Raw genomic sequence first — 17728 nt, 5'->3', positions numbered from 1 at the left:
AGTAAATAGTGGTGTGTATTTGCTGCTTTGAAGTTCATCAGGGAAGAAACATCTTTGCAGTGGTAATCCTCAAAACCGTAGTGAAAAACCAGAGTCCTGAAGGGAACCCTTATCCCGAACTGCGGGATGATGTCCCGCCAGGGGGTATATCCTAATAAATAAGTATTATCCCTCCCGCTTTTCCAGCCCTGTGCAGCTTGCCAGAGGGGGCACTTTTTAATGGACTAGGAGAAGTTAAAGGAGAATCCAGAAGGATAAAGCTTAAAGTGAATTCTTTGGTTTATACCATTTATAGTCCTATTAAATTCAATATATTTCTCAGACATTTGGGGGGCAAGAAGTTCAGTGTATTCGTACGTCTTTCAAGATCCTCGCTTGATCATTTGACTCTGTCCAGCTAGCTTAACAAGCTAAATAATAAAAGGGAACAATGCAAAACTTGTTGAAGTTTTTTTCTCCCTGTGTCTTTTTTGAAGAAAGATACTGTGTTTTTTCTTAGATGCCCAGCAGTTTGCTGCAGACTCCTGCAGCTTCCCTGCCCATCACTCAATATCTATTTCAGTGTATCAAATTGTCATAGTTCCTCCTTTCATAGAGAAGCAATTAAAAATGATGAGGGTAAAGGGTTAAACCTAAAAGCCTGCTAATGAGGGTGCCTTCTTGGTTTTCTTTTCATCAGGCATTTGATGCTGTTTTCAGCATAAGCTTTCGATAAGCATCGCTGAACATTTTTCCAGAGTATATTAAAAAAAGTTTTCTTTTTTTCCCATCCTGTAAAAATGACAGATGTGTGGCTCTGCTGTTTATCTGAAATCCTAATTACTGATGCTGCAGCTTTTGAATGTTAAATTCATGCAGTGTTCTTTAGACTTCAAACTGGTCAAAGAAAGATGGATTTGTGTCCACAGAGAGATCTAAGTCTAGGAAACAGAGCCAATGTTTGTTTATTTATTAAATTATTTTAAAGTCAAGAGTTGCATCAACTGCAAATTACATAGACTTAGAGCTTTCTAAAGCAGAAAAAGAAAAAAAAAAAAAGCAAAAGTTTTCTGCCATTGGATGAAATTTTAATTCCTGTTTCCCTGAGAGCAAAGAGTGGAGGTAAGAGGTGGAATGTGAAAACACGGACGAGCTCTCCTTTCCTTGAGCTATGGTATTTATTATAGAACAATAGTTTGATTTTTTTCCCCCAAACCTATACACATATATTTGGAAAAAATATTATATATATATGATGTATATTTGAGGGGTGTGTGTGTGTGTGTATATATATATATATATATAAAAAAATATATATATAAATAACAGTGCATCTCAGTAGTCACGCAGCATCCCAAGGAATCATTTTCACAGGGCAGCAAGGAGGATCAGCCCAGGGTTTCTGATGAGTCCTTGCAGCCATGTGGTGAAAGCCTGAGCCATTTGTCTGTGCCGTGCCCCAGGTGTGTTTCCTACGCTGTGTGTATGCAATGCCCCGAGCAATAGCAGCAGTGCTACCTGACAGCGGCTCAACATGGGGACCCCTAATATTCATTTTCCCTTGGGTGCCTGAAATCTTCTGCAAAGCCACCGGGGTGAGCCGGGGCCCATTGGCTGCTGTTGGGGCAGCTGTGCGAGGTGCGGTCCCTCGCAGTGACTGAATGCTATGGAATCCATATGTCCTTTTTGTCTTAGCAGTTCCTAAGGGCTCTTCGGAGCGGAGCTGGCTGTGTTAATTCATTGCTGAGCGCTCACCTACCTGTGCTACCTGAGAAGAGCAATGCGGAGCAGAGACGTTGGTTGTTTAAAAAATTAAACTTGATTTCTCTCAGGGTTTTCTCTGTCTCTAGTCAAGTTTGTTTTAAACTAATGGAAGTAATTAGCGAGTCACAGAGGGACTTTGTCTAAGAGGTAGCCGGTTTTAGATAATGGAGCATAAAAGTCGGCACGGTGACATATGACACCAGCGCAGCGTGTTGGAGCCATGCGCTGTGTCTTAAGCAGATGTTTAAGTACTTTGAATACTGAAATCACTGCATATATACATATAGGAAGGGATATTTTTATTATTTTTTTTTTTTCTCTCAGACTACTAGTACACTGTAGGGCTTTCTTTTAATCTCAGTAAAATCAAAGTAAGCTCTGAATTGTTTTTAATGCGCAGTCATTATCACTCCTTTCTCTCTTCGTCAAATGTCTTCTTGTATATGATGTGTGGGTACTTCAGGAGGTATGGATGGAGCTCTCTTTCTGCATTGCCATTGTCTCGCAGACGAGCGCAATAATACACCAGCCGATGTACCTCGTTTCTAACACCGCTAATGGCATGGAGCTGAAAATAAATAACCTATTAGCAGCGAAGCATTCGATGTGTTCACACTTATTTATTATAGCTGTGAACACAGGGGAGATTTGCAGAAGTTTCTGAGAGATGAAGGCAATCTCGGAGCAAGGTGATCCCCGGGGGTGCAGCACCAGCTGCCTCCTTGGTCTCTGAGACCGTCCCAGTTTCTCCGCGTGTGCAGCCTTGGTTCTTGTAGGTGCCACCAAACCATGTGTGTGCTTAACCTCAGTCAGCGCTTTAATTAATTTTTATTTTTCAGACTAATCTAAAAACTGTGTCTTTGCTGTTAAAGTGAGCAGGGCCTGGCATGGGTCTGAGAGCTGACCTGGGATTGCCCACACGGGTGGATTGACGGTAGCACCACAGAGTTTTGGAGTTAGTATTGACCATGCATTGTCCCAGCAGGCCATTTAGAAGTGAAACCTCTTTTGGAGGGACAAAAAATTTTGACCTTTAGGAGATGAGCTATTGTGTGCTGGTTGACCTCAAGGGCAGAGCATTGGCTTGTTAGCATGGGCTGGTGGCCCGCAGCACTGGTTGGGTTTGGGTAGGATGGCCCATGTGCTACATGGCACCTTGAGAAGGGCCCAAGCTCCAGCTCTGACGATGCTGAAGTTTGAAGCCTCAACAGAGTCATGTATTTTTTTTAAGTTTGGCTTCCAACTTCTACACCTGAGGTTTGGAGTTTGAGATAATTCCTAGCTTTTCTGGAAATACGGAAGACTCCATGCTGTAGGCTTTCTTCTTTATTTATTTAACTGGATGGAATTCTGTCATTCCTAAGACAGAGGTTCCCTCCTCTAGACCGCTGAATATCTGCCCTGTGCTCTGACACTCAGTGACTGAAATCAAGGGTGCCAAGAGCTTCAAACTGTGGTCAAAGTAGCCATTTAAGTAATATCCTGCCCCTTAAAAAATCATGACCAAAGTTTCATTTAAACCTTGAGGAATGCAGGAGATGCTACTTTGTGTTACATTGACAAGCATTTGTTATGCTTCTGGAGGTAGAGCGCAGAGATAATTGGTCAGATGTCTCCACTAAAGCCTTTCGGATGAGATGGGTGTGGAGGTTTTTTGCCGCAGTCTGGGCTACAGGGAAAAGTAAAGATGGGCAAACTCCTGCTTTCCAAAACAAAAGTGAGAGATTTTTGTTTTCCCAGATCAGACAAGATTTTAATGATGTGGTCTGTGACAGTGAAATTGCTTAAAAGCATTACTCAGGGGTTTTTTTTTTATATACTAGATAACTTGATCCATCTTGGTTTTTATAAATCAATGTGTGACATTTGCTGTTTGTGCCCAGTGATTACTGCAGCATTAGGTTAACAGTTCCCACCACACACACATGAAAATGGACAAACATGATCTAAATAAATACATAGGATGGAAAGCCTTTGAAAGATGTGTAGTGATGACATGATCACAGCACCCCGGTTATTGAGAGGTGCAGTTTGGTGAAGGAGGGGATGGATTTTCCCTTCCTCCACCATAGTCTGCTCCTCGTTTCTCCGTACTGTGATGGTACCGGGGGCTTTGGCGACAGGACTGGTTGAGCAGTTTCCTGGTGGCTTTTTTCTTTTGCCTCTGCCATCCCTCAGATATTTTTATTTAAATCCAGATTAGTCCCCGATTCGGCTCGAAGCAGCCCTGCAGAAGCAGCCGCTGGGCTATGGGGGAAGGGGATGGTTGGGGTAAAAGTGGCCCAGGAGCTCCTCTCACCCGGATGGCCACCGCATCCCTTCTCTCCCTGCCGCAGCCAGCCTAGGTAAGATTCCTCTGACCTAGCTTTTCTTGTGCAAAAATTAAGTGCCTGCTGAAGCTACATGAGGCTTGGGCTCGCAGGCTTTCCTTATCTGGTGGCAGGCTAGGAGCATCGCTGCAAAGCCCTCAGAAGCCGCAGCATGAGAACCCCTGTAATGATCCTAGCTGGAAAGCTGGATATCCGTTCTCGCTCGCTTGAGACGTTTTTACGGGTACAATATGTTTTCCTTCACCACATGTGTGTTCCGCCCCGTGGATTACTGGAATGGCAGAAAGTGTTTTGTTTCCTGTGATTAGCTGCAGGTTCAATTTCTATCAGATTTGTCAATTTTGTCATATAGTAGTTTGGGTTTTTTCCAGCCTAATGTATGTGACATGTTTCATAATGCCAATAAAAATAGTTTTCAAACTAGACTGTAAAGGAATTTGACCAAAAAAAAGCTGAAAATAAAAATATCAGCAACTGGGGAGCTTTGATCTAACGGTGTAGGCTTTTAAATGACAAGTTGCAGTTTGCAAAGTGAAGTTTTACAGAGCTTTGCAGTCGCTGTAACGTGGCCAGGGGTCGGCCAGGGCAGGGTTGCCGCTCTGCCTTGGGGGGGGGGGGGGCAGTTCCAGCAGTGGCTGCGATCTGCAGAACGGTTTTAATTTTTCTTCTTTGTTTAAGTTTTTTTGGGGGTTTATATTTCTGATAATGGAATTGTTATGGGCTTTTGAATTTCAGTTAAGAATGTGCAAATAGCCTATCTGGTAAGTAGGTTATTGAAGGGTTAGGGAAATGGAGAACATTTTGTGCAAAAAAATACCCACAGTGTGGGTAATAGACTCCAGTCGAATTTAAAAGATAATGGCGACAAGGGAGAAATCCACTTGTAGAAATGGGGAACAGCTGTGTTTGAGATCTAATGAAACTGTATCAAATACTTTAAAAATGGCTTACAACTTCTTCCCTGGGGAACGGAGATAAAGCACAAGAGCACTTCTGAAAGGTCGAAGAAACAGTTAAATCATTTCCTTGATGGTTATTAGAGATATGGAAGACATCAGTGAAAATTAAATGTCTGAAACTTGTATTTGATTGCTTTCCTTATCACGCCAATCTCACACGTTTCTTCCATCTCTTGCTCTCTGTTCTAGTAAAATTTAATAACTGTGCCGGTAACAAGGGAGTTCGGTATGAAACCAACAGCCTGGACTTCAAGGTGAGAGCGGATGGGACCATGTACGCTGCCCACCAGCTGCAAATGCCCTCCAAGCAGCTGATCCTGATGGTGACCGCCTGGGATCCCCAGACCCTGGGCAGGTGGGAGGCGATCGTCAGGTTCCTGGTGGCAGAGAAGTCGCCACACAACGGACACAAGGTAAGAAGTTTTCAAAGCTCTTCTTCTTACTTCATTCATCGTTTGCCCAAACGTTCCCCAAACCGTTAAATGTTGACGTGTGGCGTCGGATTGTTTGTGTTGCCAGGGGAAGTGTCTGGGTAGAAAACACCACAAGCAGCAGCAAATTCCTTGCAAGTGATCCTCGGTTGCCTCTGACAGAAATGATTTCAGGTCACCAGCGAGGGACGCGTTCTCCAAGTTCATACTTTTGTCTTTTTAAGTGACCGCTTGGCTCTGTTGCATACTGCAGGTTATGTACCTTGTGTTTGCATCTCACTGCTAATACTCCCTTGACTTAAAATAAAACCTGCAAAGGAAGGGCGCCTCCCTCTCTCCAGAGGCTTAAGTCAACCATCTTCTTGAGAAATACGAGGTTAAGTTCAGATTTTTTTTTGCGACAGTGTAGACCTGGAGTCGTGCACTGGCTGCTGCTGCCGTGCTGCTAAGACATCTCCCTGGCTTTTGCAGTGATTCCTTTCTCTCTGCAAGCTGCCTGCATGGCCCTGCAGCTCCATGGGGGGCTTCCAGAGGGGAGATTTGGGCTCGTTCCCTTCCGACACAGCGAGGACGGGGAGCATTGCTGCTGCCTGATAAGGGACTTAGGCTCACAGGCAGCACAGGCCAGCAGGGCAGCAAAGCGCCGCATGGCACCGCGGTGGCAAACGTCCTCTCCGCTCAATGCCAGCGTCTTCCCTTCCCCACAGCTGAAGAGTGAAAAGCCAGCACCGTTCAGGATTTCAGACAGAAGATTGCAGGTGCTTGCTTTCTTTTTTAGTGTCTTACACGTAGCTGAAAAGCGGGAAGGATCTATCCCTGCCCAGCAATCTGAGAGCAGCATTGCTTCAGTTAAATACAGCGGTGGGCTGCACAGTGCCGTTATAATTGGGGACTGCTCCATGAAACCACATTTCTTCTGGTCTGCTCCTTGAGCAGCTGTCTCTGTCCCACCTCTTCCATAATATCTTTGGCAGCAGCAGTTCTCCACCTTCTCATTCTCCCCTCCTTCCTTTTCAGTGTTAGTCTGGGCTGAAGATCCTGTACTATACAGGATATACTGTATATACAGAATATACTGTATAAACGCAGTTATATTCTCTGGTCCCCACTCAAAAAACGTGATTCTGCGATGGTTGGACGGTTACATTTCAGCAGGCTTTGGCACGAAATTGGCCAAAGAGCCTGATTTATTGCTGGATCTTGAAGACCTGCAGAGCAAGGATGGAGGTGTGTGTCCGGGGGAGCAGTCACGCCTAGGTCAGGGACAGGCAAGGTCACTTGCTCAGGGCTGTAGTTTGGATTAATGTGCTACAGGAATTGTGAAGACAGCAGGACTGGCCGCTCCTTTCCTCTTTTCTGCAGCGCTTGGACAGAGAGAGCAGGGCAGGGAAGGAGGGGGAGAGGAGGGAGAGACTTTCTGCGCCGCATTGTCGGGATGGCTCGACGTGTGAGTCCCTGCCATTTGGGAGAATTTTTTGCCACGTGTGAGACAAGAGGAAAAGACTTGGAGAGACTTAAATCCAGCAGTTGCCCAGTGGGCTGACCCCTGAGGTTTTGCGTGGCTTAGAGTCATAGAAATACACTTCTGCTGCTCTTCAGTGAGGCTCTGGCTTGTGCGAGATATAATTAAGCCCTGTGTGTTATGTCAACTGTATTTGCCGTTTTCTAACCAAAGAAATACTGCTTCCTTCTAAAACTAATTAAATATTGAAGGGACAAAGTAAGGTGTCTTATATACTGCTTTAAATTTCTTCTCAGCGTAGCAGAAAGAAAACTGAATAAGCAGACATTTCTGGTTTAGTAAAATATTTGGTTGGAAATTCATCTAATGTTAATGTAAGCTGAACTCTGGTTCAAAACAGAGAGCACTAAGCTTTTTAAAATTCATATTCCTTCCTTCTAAAAGCCTTATTAGTGTGTAGTTGGAGGCTGGAAAAATATGGAAAACAAGACTAATGACAAGGTCATAAGCAGTTTTATTGTGGGTCCCTATAGCAGGCAACCGACTTGCGGTTTATTTAAATGCTTGTGCCTTTTGCAAGCAAAATAATCCTTTGTTTACTAAAGAAATAAATATGATTATGAGATTATTTGTAAAAATGATAGTGTTTATGCTATAAAAAAAAAACCCAAAACTTAACAGTATCCAGTTCAATGTGTTTCAGGCCATGACCCTAATATACTACATTTCATGGCTTTCGCTAGAAATAGATTTCACATTTGGTTTTGTATAGTAGAATATGACGCAAGCAGAACTACATGATTTTTTAAAAGCATTTCAGACTTGTGTTACATTCAGGATACGGAGACAGAAAATACGGGAGAGAAAGGAGGAGATGATGTGAGAGAGGGAGAGAGACCAACTCTGTTCTGGCGCATACATCCATTTCCATTTTGCTTTGTAAATTTGTGACTGATTTTGTGAAAATGCTGAACAGTTCCCAGACAGTAAAAATAATCAGCATGAAATTTGCCTTACTGGACCTACTGATCTCTGTTTGCTGGCACCTACAGCATGAGTAAGTCCTTCTGCCTTGCCCATCCTCTGTGTTTCTGTGGGCTTCTCTGTGACCGGTGGCCTTCAGCTGGGGCAACCCCACTGCCGCCGGGAAGCTTGCTGCCCCTCCGAATCGCCTCTGAAGGGGATAAATCACAATTCAGTTCACAGTTATCCATGGAATAAAGCTTCATGAAAACACGATTAGCCCTCCTGGCATGGCCATTAGTAGACGTTGGTTTATTATGGAGGTTAATGCAGAATAAATGTTATAGAAGTTGGCGTTGTTGGGATACTGGCTGAGGTCGTGGGGGACCAGAAGTGAGGTCCCTGCGCTGCTGCAAATTCCTGGTGAGTTCTGGGGGGAGCAGACCCAGACTCCCACAGCCTGCCTGCAAAATTAAGGCAGCGGTCTGCTTCCCAGGAGGGCGCAGAGGATAAACCCCTCAATACATGACCCTTGGGATCTGTGATCCTTTATTATCACAATATATAAGACTGGAAATCTGCGTAACGGGCTGGGAGAGCTTTGGTGGTTGCCAGCACGCTGTCAGGGTGGTGGATTGGTTCAGGACGGCTCCTGTCGGGACAGTTGTCCCCGTGTGAGCTTTCATTGCAAAATCAGAGGGTTTGGTGTCTGTACCCCTGCCTCGGATCCCACAGCTGTGCGTTACCCCCGGTGCAAGCTGACACTTTAATGGTCATTACACCCACTGTAACGACAGCTTCCCCTCCTTCCTAGTGTTGGCCTTATAAATGTGCTACTTGCTTTAGATGACTGCAGAACCTGGGCAAATCTGTAAATTTTCACTGGTAACCACTGTAATGAAAGAATTCTAACTACTACATTAAAGTTTAATACTAGTGGGATGAAATGCTAGGAAAGAAAGTAAATATTTTAAAAATGTATTTCATGATACATGAAGCACACATTTTCCCCTCCTCCCCAGCAAACACTCGAACATAAACTTTTTTCTGGTTAATACCAGTGATGTTAGTAACTCTAGGAACTTTTTTTGTTCAGTCTTGCAGGAAACCTGATAGCAATTCAATTAGAAAATGCAAATGAGGTCACATATTTCCCACAGGAGTGCTGAATTACCCCAGAGGAAACTGAATTATATTCTAGCATAACAATAAATACTTAAGATAAAGTTTCTTGTACTGTTCTTGTCTGGCTGCCTGTTGTTGCAACTGAAAGTATCAATCGGACCTGTGGGGATAATTTGGAGAGAAGAAGAGAAAGAAAGAAAATAAAAGAAGTTTTTTTTTATGAAATAATATAAAGTCCTTGTAGCTCGTGTCAGCATTTATGGAAGATAAACTTGCGTGGGATAAAGCTCCAGAAGAAAACAATGTAAAGTGAGATTTGACTTATCTGGAATTAACAGCGCGATGTCGTCTTTTCTAAGAGCGCATGCTGTTATTTCTAACAATTGGATATTGGTTCAACTGAACGTCTGAAAAGGAAGATGATGTTTGTGAACAGTGACATGGCTGAAGGCTTCTCTCTTCAGTGTCCTCCATTTCCTCGCTGCAGGAACCCAAGTCTTCCTCAGTACCTGGGCGGGTATGTGCCACTCATCCTTCACTCCCCGCACCACCCCCTGTGTCCGTACCGTCCAAGCACCTCCCTGTCACCCCTTGCTAACCAGTGTCCTCCACCACCCATGTTGGCCTGGCCCATCTGAAGTTCCAGCCCAGTCTTTCCTATTGATCTTTTCTTTATTTTTCAGTGCTTGCATGTGTCTAAGCATATTAAGGCATGCCTGGCAAATTTTCTTCTTTGTTAGTTTATGTATTTTTCTGTAGTTCTCACCTCATGAGTTAAAATCAGGATCATAGAAATACAACGCAGAAAGGAAGAGCTTGGAGATAGAGGACATATTCAATACCTGTAGGATGCCAGTCATCTCTTGCCAGTGACTTATTTTAGAAAAAAACAGGATTTTCTTTGAATTCTGTTTATGTCCACCTAAGTTTCTCATTGTCTTAGCTTCTCGAATTCTGAGCATGGAAGTATGTACATTTTTGCAATGTTAAATCACTGGGAATTGTGCAATTAAAATCTTGCAAATATATGGCTATGCAGCTAGTGTTTAAAACATTGAGCACCACTGTCAAAAATCAACCCTTGCTTAAGCCCAGCCTGTGTTTTATTATGTCTCATCTTATTTTGGGCTTCTTTCATAACCCAGGTATGAGTCCACAGCCACACAATATGAATGTGAAAAGCTGATTCTTAGAGCCAGGTTGTTTTTTTTTTCTTGTTTTTTTTTTATTTTAAAGCCTTTTAATAATCATCTCTGGCATTTTACCCGGCTAAGATTTTAAATTCCAGTACAGCCTTTTATTGCTGATCACAAATACAAAGGTCTCTGGGCAAGGAAAGGCTCATTCAGCGCTGATCTTGTTTATGACCTCGGTTATTGTGGTAGCCAGGATGCTCTGCGCGGGGCCCGGCAGCGATGAAGATGCAGCCTTCCTTTGGTGGAAGAGAATGACAGCTTACGTGGGAGTTGTGCTTCCAGCACTCCTGGTCTTCCCAGTGCTCTCAACTGGGTGTGCTTGGAAGAAACGGGAAGAAGAGCCGCCGCATTCGTTCCTTTTCCTTCCTTCCCTGGCACTGGGCTGAGATATGATGTATGGCATCTGGGTGATGGAGTTTGCCCCATCAAACTGCGTTATCCCTCAAGAGGGGCTGAAGAAATCAGACTCTATTTGTCATCCTGCCTGTTTCTGGACGTATTTATGCACATTTCAAGTACTGGACTGTTGTGCTGGGGCTGTCCTTTTTGACTGCCTCGGCGGGGGGGGGCATCCAAGGTAGTTACTAAGTCCAGTAAAATGGCAGCTGGCATAATTTTTATTTCTGTATCCTCGACAGTGAAACAAGGCACTGACTGATCGCAGACAGTCAGGCTAGATACAGAGATTTCTGTTTTCTTTGGGTAACTTGGGAGACATTGCTTGGAGTTTTAACAAATCAGATCAGTGGAAAAGATCAGAAAGTGGATAACTAATAAATTAATATCATGTAATTGTTACCAGTGAGACTGCTCATGTTAATTGTGGAAGTCTAATGAAGATTCATCAGGTGGCCTGCTCTGACCTCGTGCTTAAGTGAATATGAACACCTAGCGTGTAATCATTGCATGAGTGCTGCTTGTGAAAACCTGTGATCTTACCTGGCCTGATTTTCAGGTGTATTGAATCACATTGCCTTGCATTGAAACCAAGATAAGATGTACATACAGGTGGTCACTGCCTTGGAAAATCAGCCCACTATGGGAAGTTGCCGAGTGCTGCACTTGCTGCATTTAGTTCTTAAATAGTCAGCATCTTACCAAGGGTCAGGCTCAAAGCCATACTAGAAAGCTCATCCGTAGGTGAAATTCACTGCAGATCTGCCTTCCTTCAAGCAAAAAGAAGTCCTAAGGATCAAACTGCCTATGCGGAAAGAAGGTTTTTTTCTGATAAAACAAAACCTGCGGACTGCTGCGTTCTGCCTGCCTGTGATGTGTGCCTTGCCCTTGCGAGACCAAAGGCTTTGACCTCTGGTTTCATGTTCTTTGTTGTTAACTCCTGAAGTCTGACTGCCACTTCCAAAAAATATTTTGGACTGAATCTCCTAAAAAAAACCTTCATTGCTGTCGTAATCCATTGAGAGTTACCTTTAAACATCAGTTTGAGTAAAGACAAAAATTGCTTCATGCAGGCACGTCCATTAAAATAAACCTTTTTTTAGGGGCTGTGTGTGTCCACCTATCTTTTCTTTAGCTGAGGCAACTTGGTGGGTAGAAGCTCTGGGGGAAGAAGGGCTTCGGTTCCTCCTGACTTCTGGTGGCCAGGCCCTTGCTCGCTGGACGTGGTTCGTGGTGGTGCGGCTGTGTCACGTTCTGCCCCCTGGGCAGGAGCGAGGAGAAGCAGCCAGGCGTGGGCGTCCAGCATGGCAGGGGGGGCTGAGCGGGCTGCCATTATCACCAGTGAGTACTGGGATTTCATACACTGTCTCCATCTAGCAAAGCATTTAAACACATGCTTAAATTTCATCATGCCAATGGAGATAAATTGAATGTGCTCACGTGTTCAAATTTAAGCATTTGCTTAGGTACACTCCAGAATTGGGGAATAAAAGAGGAGCAGCCTTTTCTCAAGAGCCTCTTGAAATAACCAAAGGATAACTTGAAAGGGCAAACTCGCATGCTAGCACTGGAGAGAAGGACCAGAATGAATTGCTTTGCTTTGTGTTAAAGTAGCAGTGGTGCTTGTGATCTCTTAAATCTCTTGTGATCTTTTTACTTGCAAACATTGTGAAGAGAAGGAATATTGTTACATTTAATTCATTATGATTATTTTAATTCATGTATCTTTTGAACCTCATGGCTTTAGAAAAATAAAATGAGATTAAAATTTTTCACAGGCTTGTTACGGGGTAGATTTGCTCCTGCTTCTTTCTGTGATGGAGAACAATTGTAGTAGGCTGAGTTCAAGAAGCAAAATAAATGTGGTTTGGAACAATTTTTCAAGTTATTTGTTAGAAGTTTTATCTGGGTAGAAGAACTCAGCTTGCTACCACAGATTTTTCATACATTTTTCTCGACAAGGTATGTGCAGAATGAGAGAGCTAATATCAAGCTGCAGTAGCAGTTTTTACTTTAGAATATATGACGAAATCTAGCACCTTTCTTCCTGTCCTGTAGGTATCTGAACAGGTAACAAGTACGCAGTATTCTGTAATAGCCATGCTCTTGAGAAATACTTGTAGTTCTGAAGCCATTGTGTACGGCTTCTTCCAATTATGAGAATGACATTAACTTGAAGATAGAAGTGTCTTTTTGTAAACACTAGAAGGTAGAGTACAACAGTAATTTAGATGTTTCTTAAACAATCCTACCTAAGAAGCACTGTGAGATGAGATCTTAACAAAGGGGATGTGAAAAGGTCAAGTTGATGTGGGGAACTTTACAAGGAAACAGCCTCATCGCAACTTTTCATGTTGGGATAAGATGTTCAAGCCTTTAAATGAGGAAGAAAAGTACATCGAGAGCTGTGTTTTGTGGATGATGTCATCTTCTCCTGTTCTTTGAAGGCTCTTGTAATATTCAGAGCCTGACAATGAGAAGTAGAGTATCACGGATGCTTGAAACCTGTGGGAACTGTGAAGGATTCCACCAAAGGCAGATGGATTTCTTATGTACCTGCTTTGGTATGTGATTACTCCAGAGAATGGAAGAGGAAGAGCATCATTTGAAACACTGAAAGCAGCGTGTGGTCCAGGAGATACCGCTAATCGTCAGTGCGGTGTGGTACCACCGAATAAGTTCCAGCACAGCTCTGCCTCTCCACCCCAGCCGAAACGCCCCTCGTCTTAGAGACACGTCCTGCATTTCATGTCTGCTCAGTAATGACCATGAGCGTTGCCTGCAGGTGTCCTTGCCCAGCCAGTAGAAAAGCAAAGCATATTGAAGTGCTCTGGTGACTTACCAGATTTCAACTTAAAACGGTGATAATTTGCCAAACCTTTAAGCAAACAGGTGTGTGTGAGTTCAGGTGATTTCTGAATTTCCATTAAATTGTCCTGGGAAAGCAACATCTTCTGTCCCAGCAGGATTCACCCAGTCAGCAGCCACCTGAAAAGCCGTGTTCTGGCTCAAGGCAGAAGCGTGCATGTTGGCTGCAGTCTGGGTCTACAGGGTCCTTATCTGGGCCTCTAGCCGTGTTAGGTTTTCTGATCAAAGAGAATAACCTGTATTGGGTTTTTTTCTAAATAAGGGGTTTCTATGGCAGCCCCGTGGGCTTTGTGAGACGTAGTGAGTGTCTCTTCTCTGGAGTCCAGACTTACCTTCGCGTTTAATTACAGTTGCCCACTAAGGGCCCTGCTGCATCTTCTGTACAGAAAGGATCTTCTCCTGCCTGACTTACAGACCAGCGTGTTGTGTTCTCCCTATTTAAAAATTCCCTGCTTTTACCTGTTACTCTTCTTCGGCTTTTTTCTTGCTTTGCAGCCCTACAGTGCTGAGGAACATTTTGATTCCTCAGTCACACAGATTCCGTTTTATTAGTTGTATCAGATAAAATTTTCTAAAGTCTGCAAAGCCAGCCAGATCCTAACAACCTTAAATTTGCATGCATGCCTCATTTTTTCAGCTATCGAGGAACGGTGCAGGTACAGGTGGCTGCTCAGCTTTGACCCAGACTCCTTGGGAGAGAGGGGCATTTGGCACGGCCAGTGCCTGTGCATGCGCCTTACGTGGCTCATTCTCCTCCCCTGGGGGCAGTAACTCTGTTAGATTTTGGTCAAACTTTATCTTCCCTGTCAGCTGATGTGTTCTGGAAGCTCATGCACTTGCCAAATCTGACAATTTTTCTTACTAATTGACTCTAATGTGAACGGCTCTATGCAGCGCCACTGCTCGGTAGGGGAAAAAAAAAAAAAAAAAAAAAAAAGTAATGAATTTTTGCTTAACTAGCTGATGTAATTAAAATGTTTTATACTGTAATTGTATGGTTTCTATAAATGGAGAGGTAATTTTGTTTAATGAGTTCCTAACCAAACATAACATTCCTGACTGTATGTAGCCAGATTTGATAAAGGTCACAAGTGCTGAGATTCCACTGTTTGCTTTTGTAAGTCATGATGATCAAACAGCTTGATTTGGCACTTGAAATACCCTGTCAGGATTGGTGCCCTCTCTCCCTGTTTATACCAGAAATTATTAGTATAGTTTTAGGAGCAGAGGGGGTTCTTCTCTGTATCTGAACACTGTTCATTATCTTTAAAGTGGAAGTCTACTGCCAAAATCACGTCTCATTGTCAATTAGTGGCTTCTCCACAAACACATTAATTTAATGCCCCTGCTGACGAACTGTGCGCATTGGAACGTCTTGCTGCTAAAACACAAGTTTTCAGAGCACTTTGACACAAATCATTCATGAATAGCAATTTATGCCGTGATGGTAATGGGACGTGATGTGACGCTATCTTTGATTAAATTTACAGCAGCTTACAACTATTAGTAAATAGAGCTAATCCAGATAGCCACAGCAGATTTCTGGAAGGTGGATAGGGAGAAAAACAGATTATGGATTCCTTACCTGTGCAGTTCCTAAGGAATACCTTCACAGAGATCGACTGTAATAAAAGAAAGTCTAAAATAAAAAAGTCTGATCTTCCTAAAACTATTTTTTTCCTGTCTCCAACTTCGGAGAGTTCAGCAGTGACCTAAATAGAAAAGAATCAATTACCCTAAAATAAATAAATTTGCCTTTTGTTCTGCAACCTTTCATTATACTGTATGAGAACACAAAATGAAATATCTCTCTCTGCTAAAAGATCAAAAACTGCGGCAATGGTGCATTTTGGGAAAGAAGGGCTCATTCGTCCTCCACCGCCGTCCCTGATGTCGGCAAAATGTTGTCTCCTTAGAACAGAATTCATGCAAATGTTTATTTTGCAGCGCTCTCATGTTCTCTTTGTTAAAGAACTAAGCTCTATTTTCATTGTCTTATTTTCTGTTTGGTAAATATCATTTTCTGCTGTCCTTTCCGCAGCTACCATGGAAACAAGCAAAAAAAATGCTTCAGATTAAATATTTTTAAATAGGTTTTTTTCCTTGGTAGAAAGTGGTACCAGTTTTCAAAATACGTATTGATGTAGGAGATGAAGGGGAATATGTTTGAGCAATCGACTAAAGGTGGCTTTGTGTCCCCTTGTATTGATAAAAATATATTAAAACCACGTAGCCTCAGTTAAACCCTAGGAGTGACACTAGAAACAAAGCAAACCAAGTATTATTTCTTTTCTGAAAAATGTCTGGTGTGAAGTGTTAAAGATCCTGTAAAAATAATAAGACTGGCGTATAAATAAAACACCGGTTAAATCATAAATAATTTTGATACTTGGGAAATAAAAGCCTTATTAACTCCCCTCCGATCGCAGGTACTTTTTATTCCAAGTGGAAGAAATGTATATCTTAGTGCTGAATCTAGGGCATTTTGTTTTGCGGGTTGAGCCCTATAAAATTAATAATCTCCAATAAACGTACCCTAAGACGCACCGTTATTTATATGCAGAGAATGGTGGCTTATTTACCCAAACATTAGAGTGATCCAAAATGTTCAGCTAAGCAGGAACACAAAATATGATGTTATATTATGTAAATGGGTTTGTGATACGCTCTGCTGGATAATAACTTCCAGATGTCTCTGTAGCCAGAGGCTGACGGATATCAAAGGCAGGTTGGCTGGGAGGGGAGACGTGCCAGCTGGCGGGACTGGCTACTGCTAAGTGTAGCGGAAGGTGAAAGCTGGTATTTCTTCACACTCGCTGGTTTTATTGGTGGACTAGTGGAAAGTCGGTGGCTCACAGCCTTCTTTTCATGAGCAGAGATGGGGCTTGGGGGGCCGTGGGTATCCCACGTGTCCTGTTCGTTCAGTAAATTTTTCTCCGCGGGAGCATGTCCAGAGGAGAACAACGAAGCTGGGGAGGGGTCTGGAGCCCAAGGCTGATGGGGAGCGGCTGGGGGAGCTGGGGGTGTTTAGCCTGGAGAAGAGGAGGCTGAGGGGAGCCCTTATCGCTACCTACAACTGCCTGAGAGGAGGGGGGAGCGAGGTGGGTGTTGGTCTCTTCTCCCAGGTAACGGGCAATGGGACGAGGGGAAATGACCTCAAGTTGTGCCAGGGCAGGTTTACATTGGTCATTAGGAAATATTTTTTGACCAAACAGGCTGCCCAGGGAAGTGGTCTGAGTCCCCAATCCCACGGAGGTATTTAAAAGCCAGGCAGACAAGGTGCTTAGGGACAGGGTTTAGTGGTGGGATGGCAGGGTTAGGGAAACAGTTGGGCTTGATGATCTCAAAGGTCTTTTCCAACCTAAATGGTTCTGTGTTTCTAAGTTATTTTTTGACCTCTTTTGTGGGTAGGGGTTGAGTTCAGCCTGAGTCTCACAACAAATGAAAGGCTGACAAGCCACGGACTCACAGTAGCAGAGCAGGAGCTCATAGGCAGCCACTAGCTAGATGGCTATTTTGCCTCCTCTTCTATTGCCAGAGCTAGATGCAGACAAGGAATCTCCCTGAGCTCTCAGCACCATGGGGTAAATGGAGTTAGTCTGAGCACCATACAGCCTTACCAGTTTGGAGTCAGGTTTCCTAAATCTGTTTGGGTTTCAGGTCTGACAGTCCCTAGAGGCTTAGCTGCATGTCCTCTTCCAAATGAAGCATCATTAAACTATTATTAAATGCAATGCTAGACTGAAAAGGGATTGTAAATTAGTCCTGTAAGATGCCATTGAAGTCACTGCGATGGACTTCAGGAAAGCCCTACACCTTCTGTGGAGCAACCTTTGAGAAGAAAGATCTCATCCTTACAGATGAGACTGTGCCTCCTTCAACCTTGCATTGCTTTCTGAGAGCTTGACCCTCAGTGAGATGTTTCCAGCTGATTTAAGTAACTTTTGAACTGACTGTAAGTGATAGCCCAAACAACCTCAGAAGAGTGGCAAGGGGAATGGTAGGGTAGATTCTGCCCCACTCTACTGCAGTTAATCCTCAGCTCATCAGTGTGACTTCCTGGTCAAACTCGGAGAGGATGGTCTCGGAGAGACTCTTCCCCTGCCCTACAGCTGCTCACAGCAAATATTGTAGTTGCATTTTTTAGAGAAAGAAGCATTTTATTGGCAACAGATGCAATAGCTGCATTATGATTTGCCCACGTTGGCGTTGTGCATACATATGTTGAGGTTATGGGCCGCAAGCCCATCGGAAG

General features: G+C 43.5%; 1 protein-coding gene across 1 annotated transcript in view; it reads left to right on the top strand.

The window, feature by feature from the left end:
- CDH4 (cadherin 4) overlaps window positions 1–17728 on the top strand; it is a 479348-nt gene that overhangs the window by 287715 nt on the left and 173905 nt on the right. Inside the window, exon 2 of the mRNA XM_009643736.2 lies at window positions 5222–5445. Coding sequence (XP_009642031.1) covers window positions 5222–5445 — 224 coding nt within the window. The remainder of the gene's footprint in view (window positions 1–5221; window positions 5446–17728) is intronic.

This window comes from Egretta garzetta, unplaced genomic scaffold, assembly GCF_000687185.1.
Source record: "Egretta garzetta isolate BGI_Z169 unplaced genomic scaffold, ASM68718v1 scaffold158, whole genome shotgun sequence".
NCBI classification, from domain to species: domain Eukaryota; kingdom Metazoa; phylum Chordata; class Aves; order Pelecaniformes; family Ardeidae; genus Egretta; species Egretta garzetta.
Note: the sequence above shows the minus strand (reverse complement) of the source record. Positions and strands in the feature narration are given on the sequence as shown.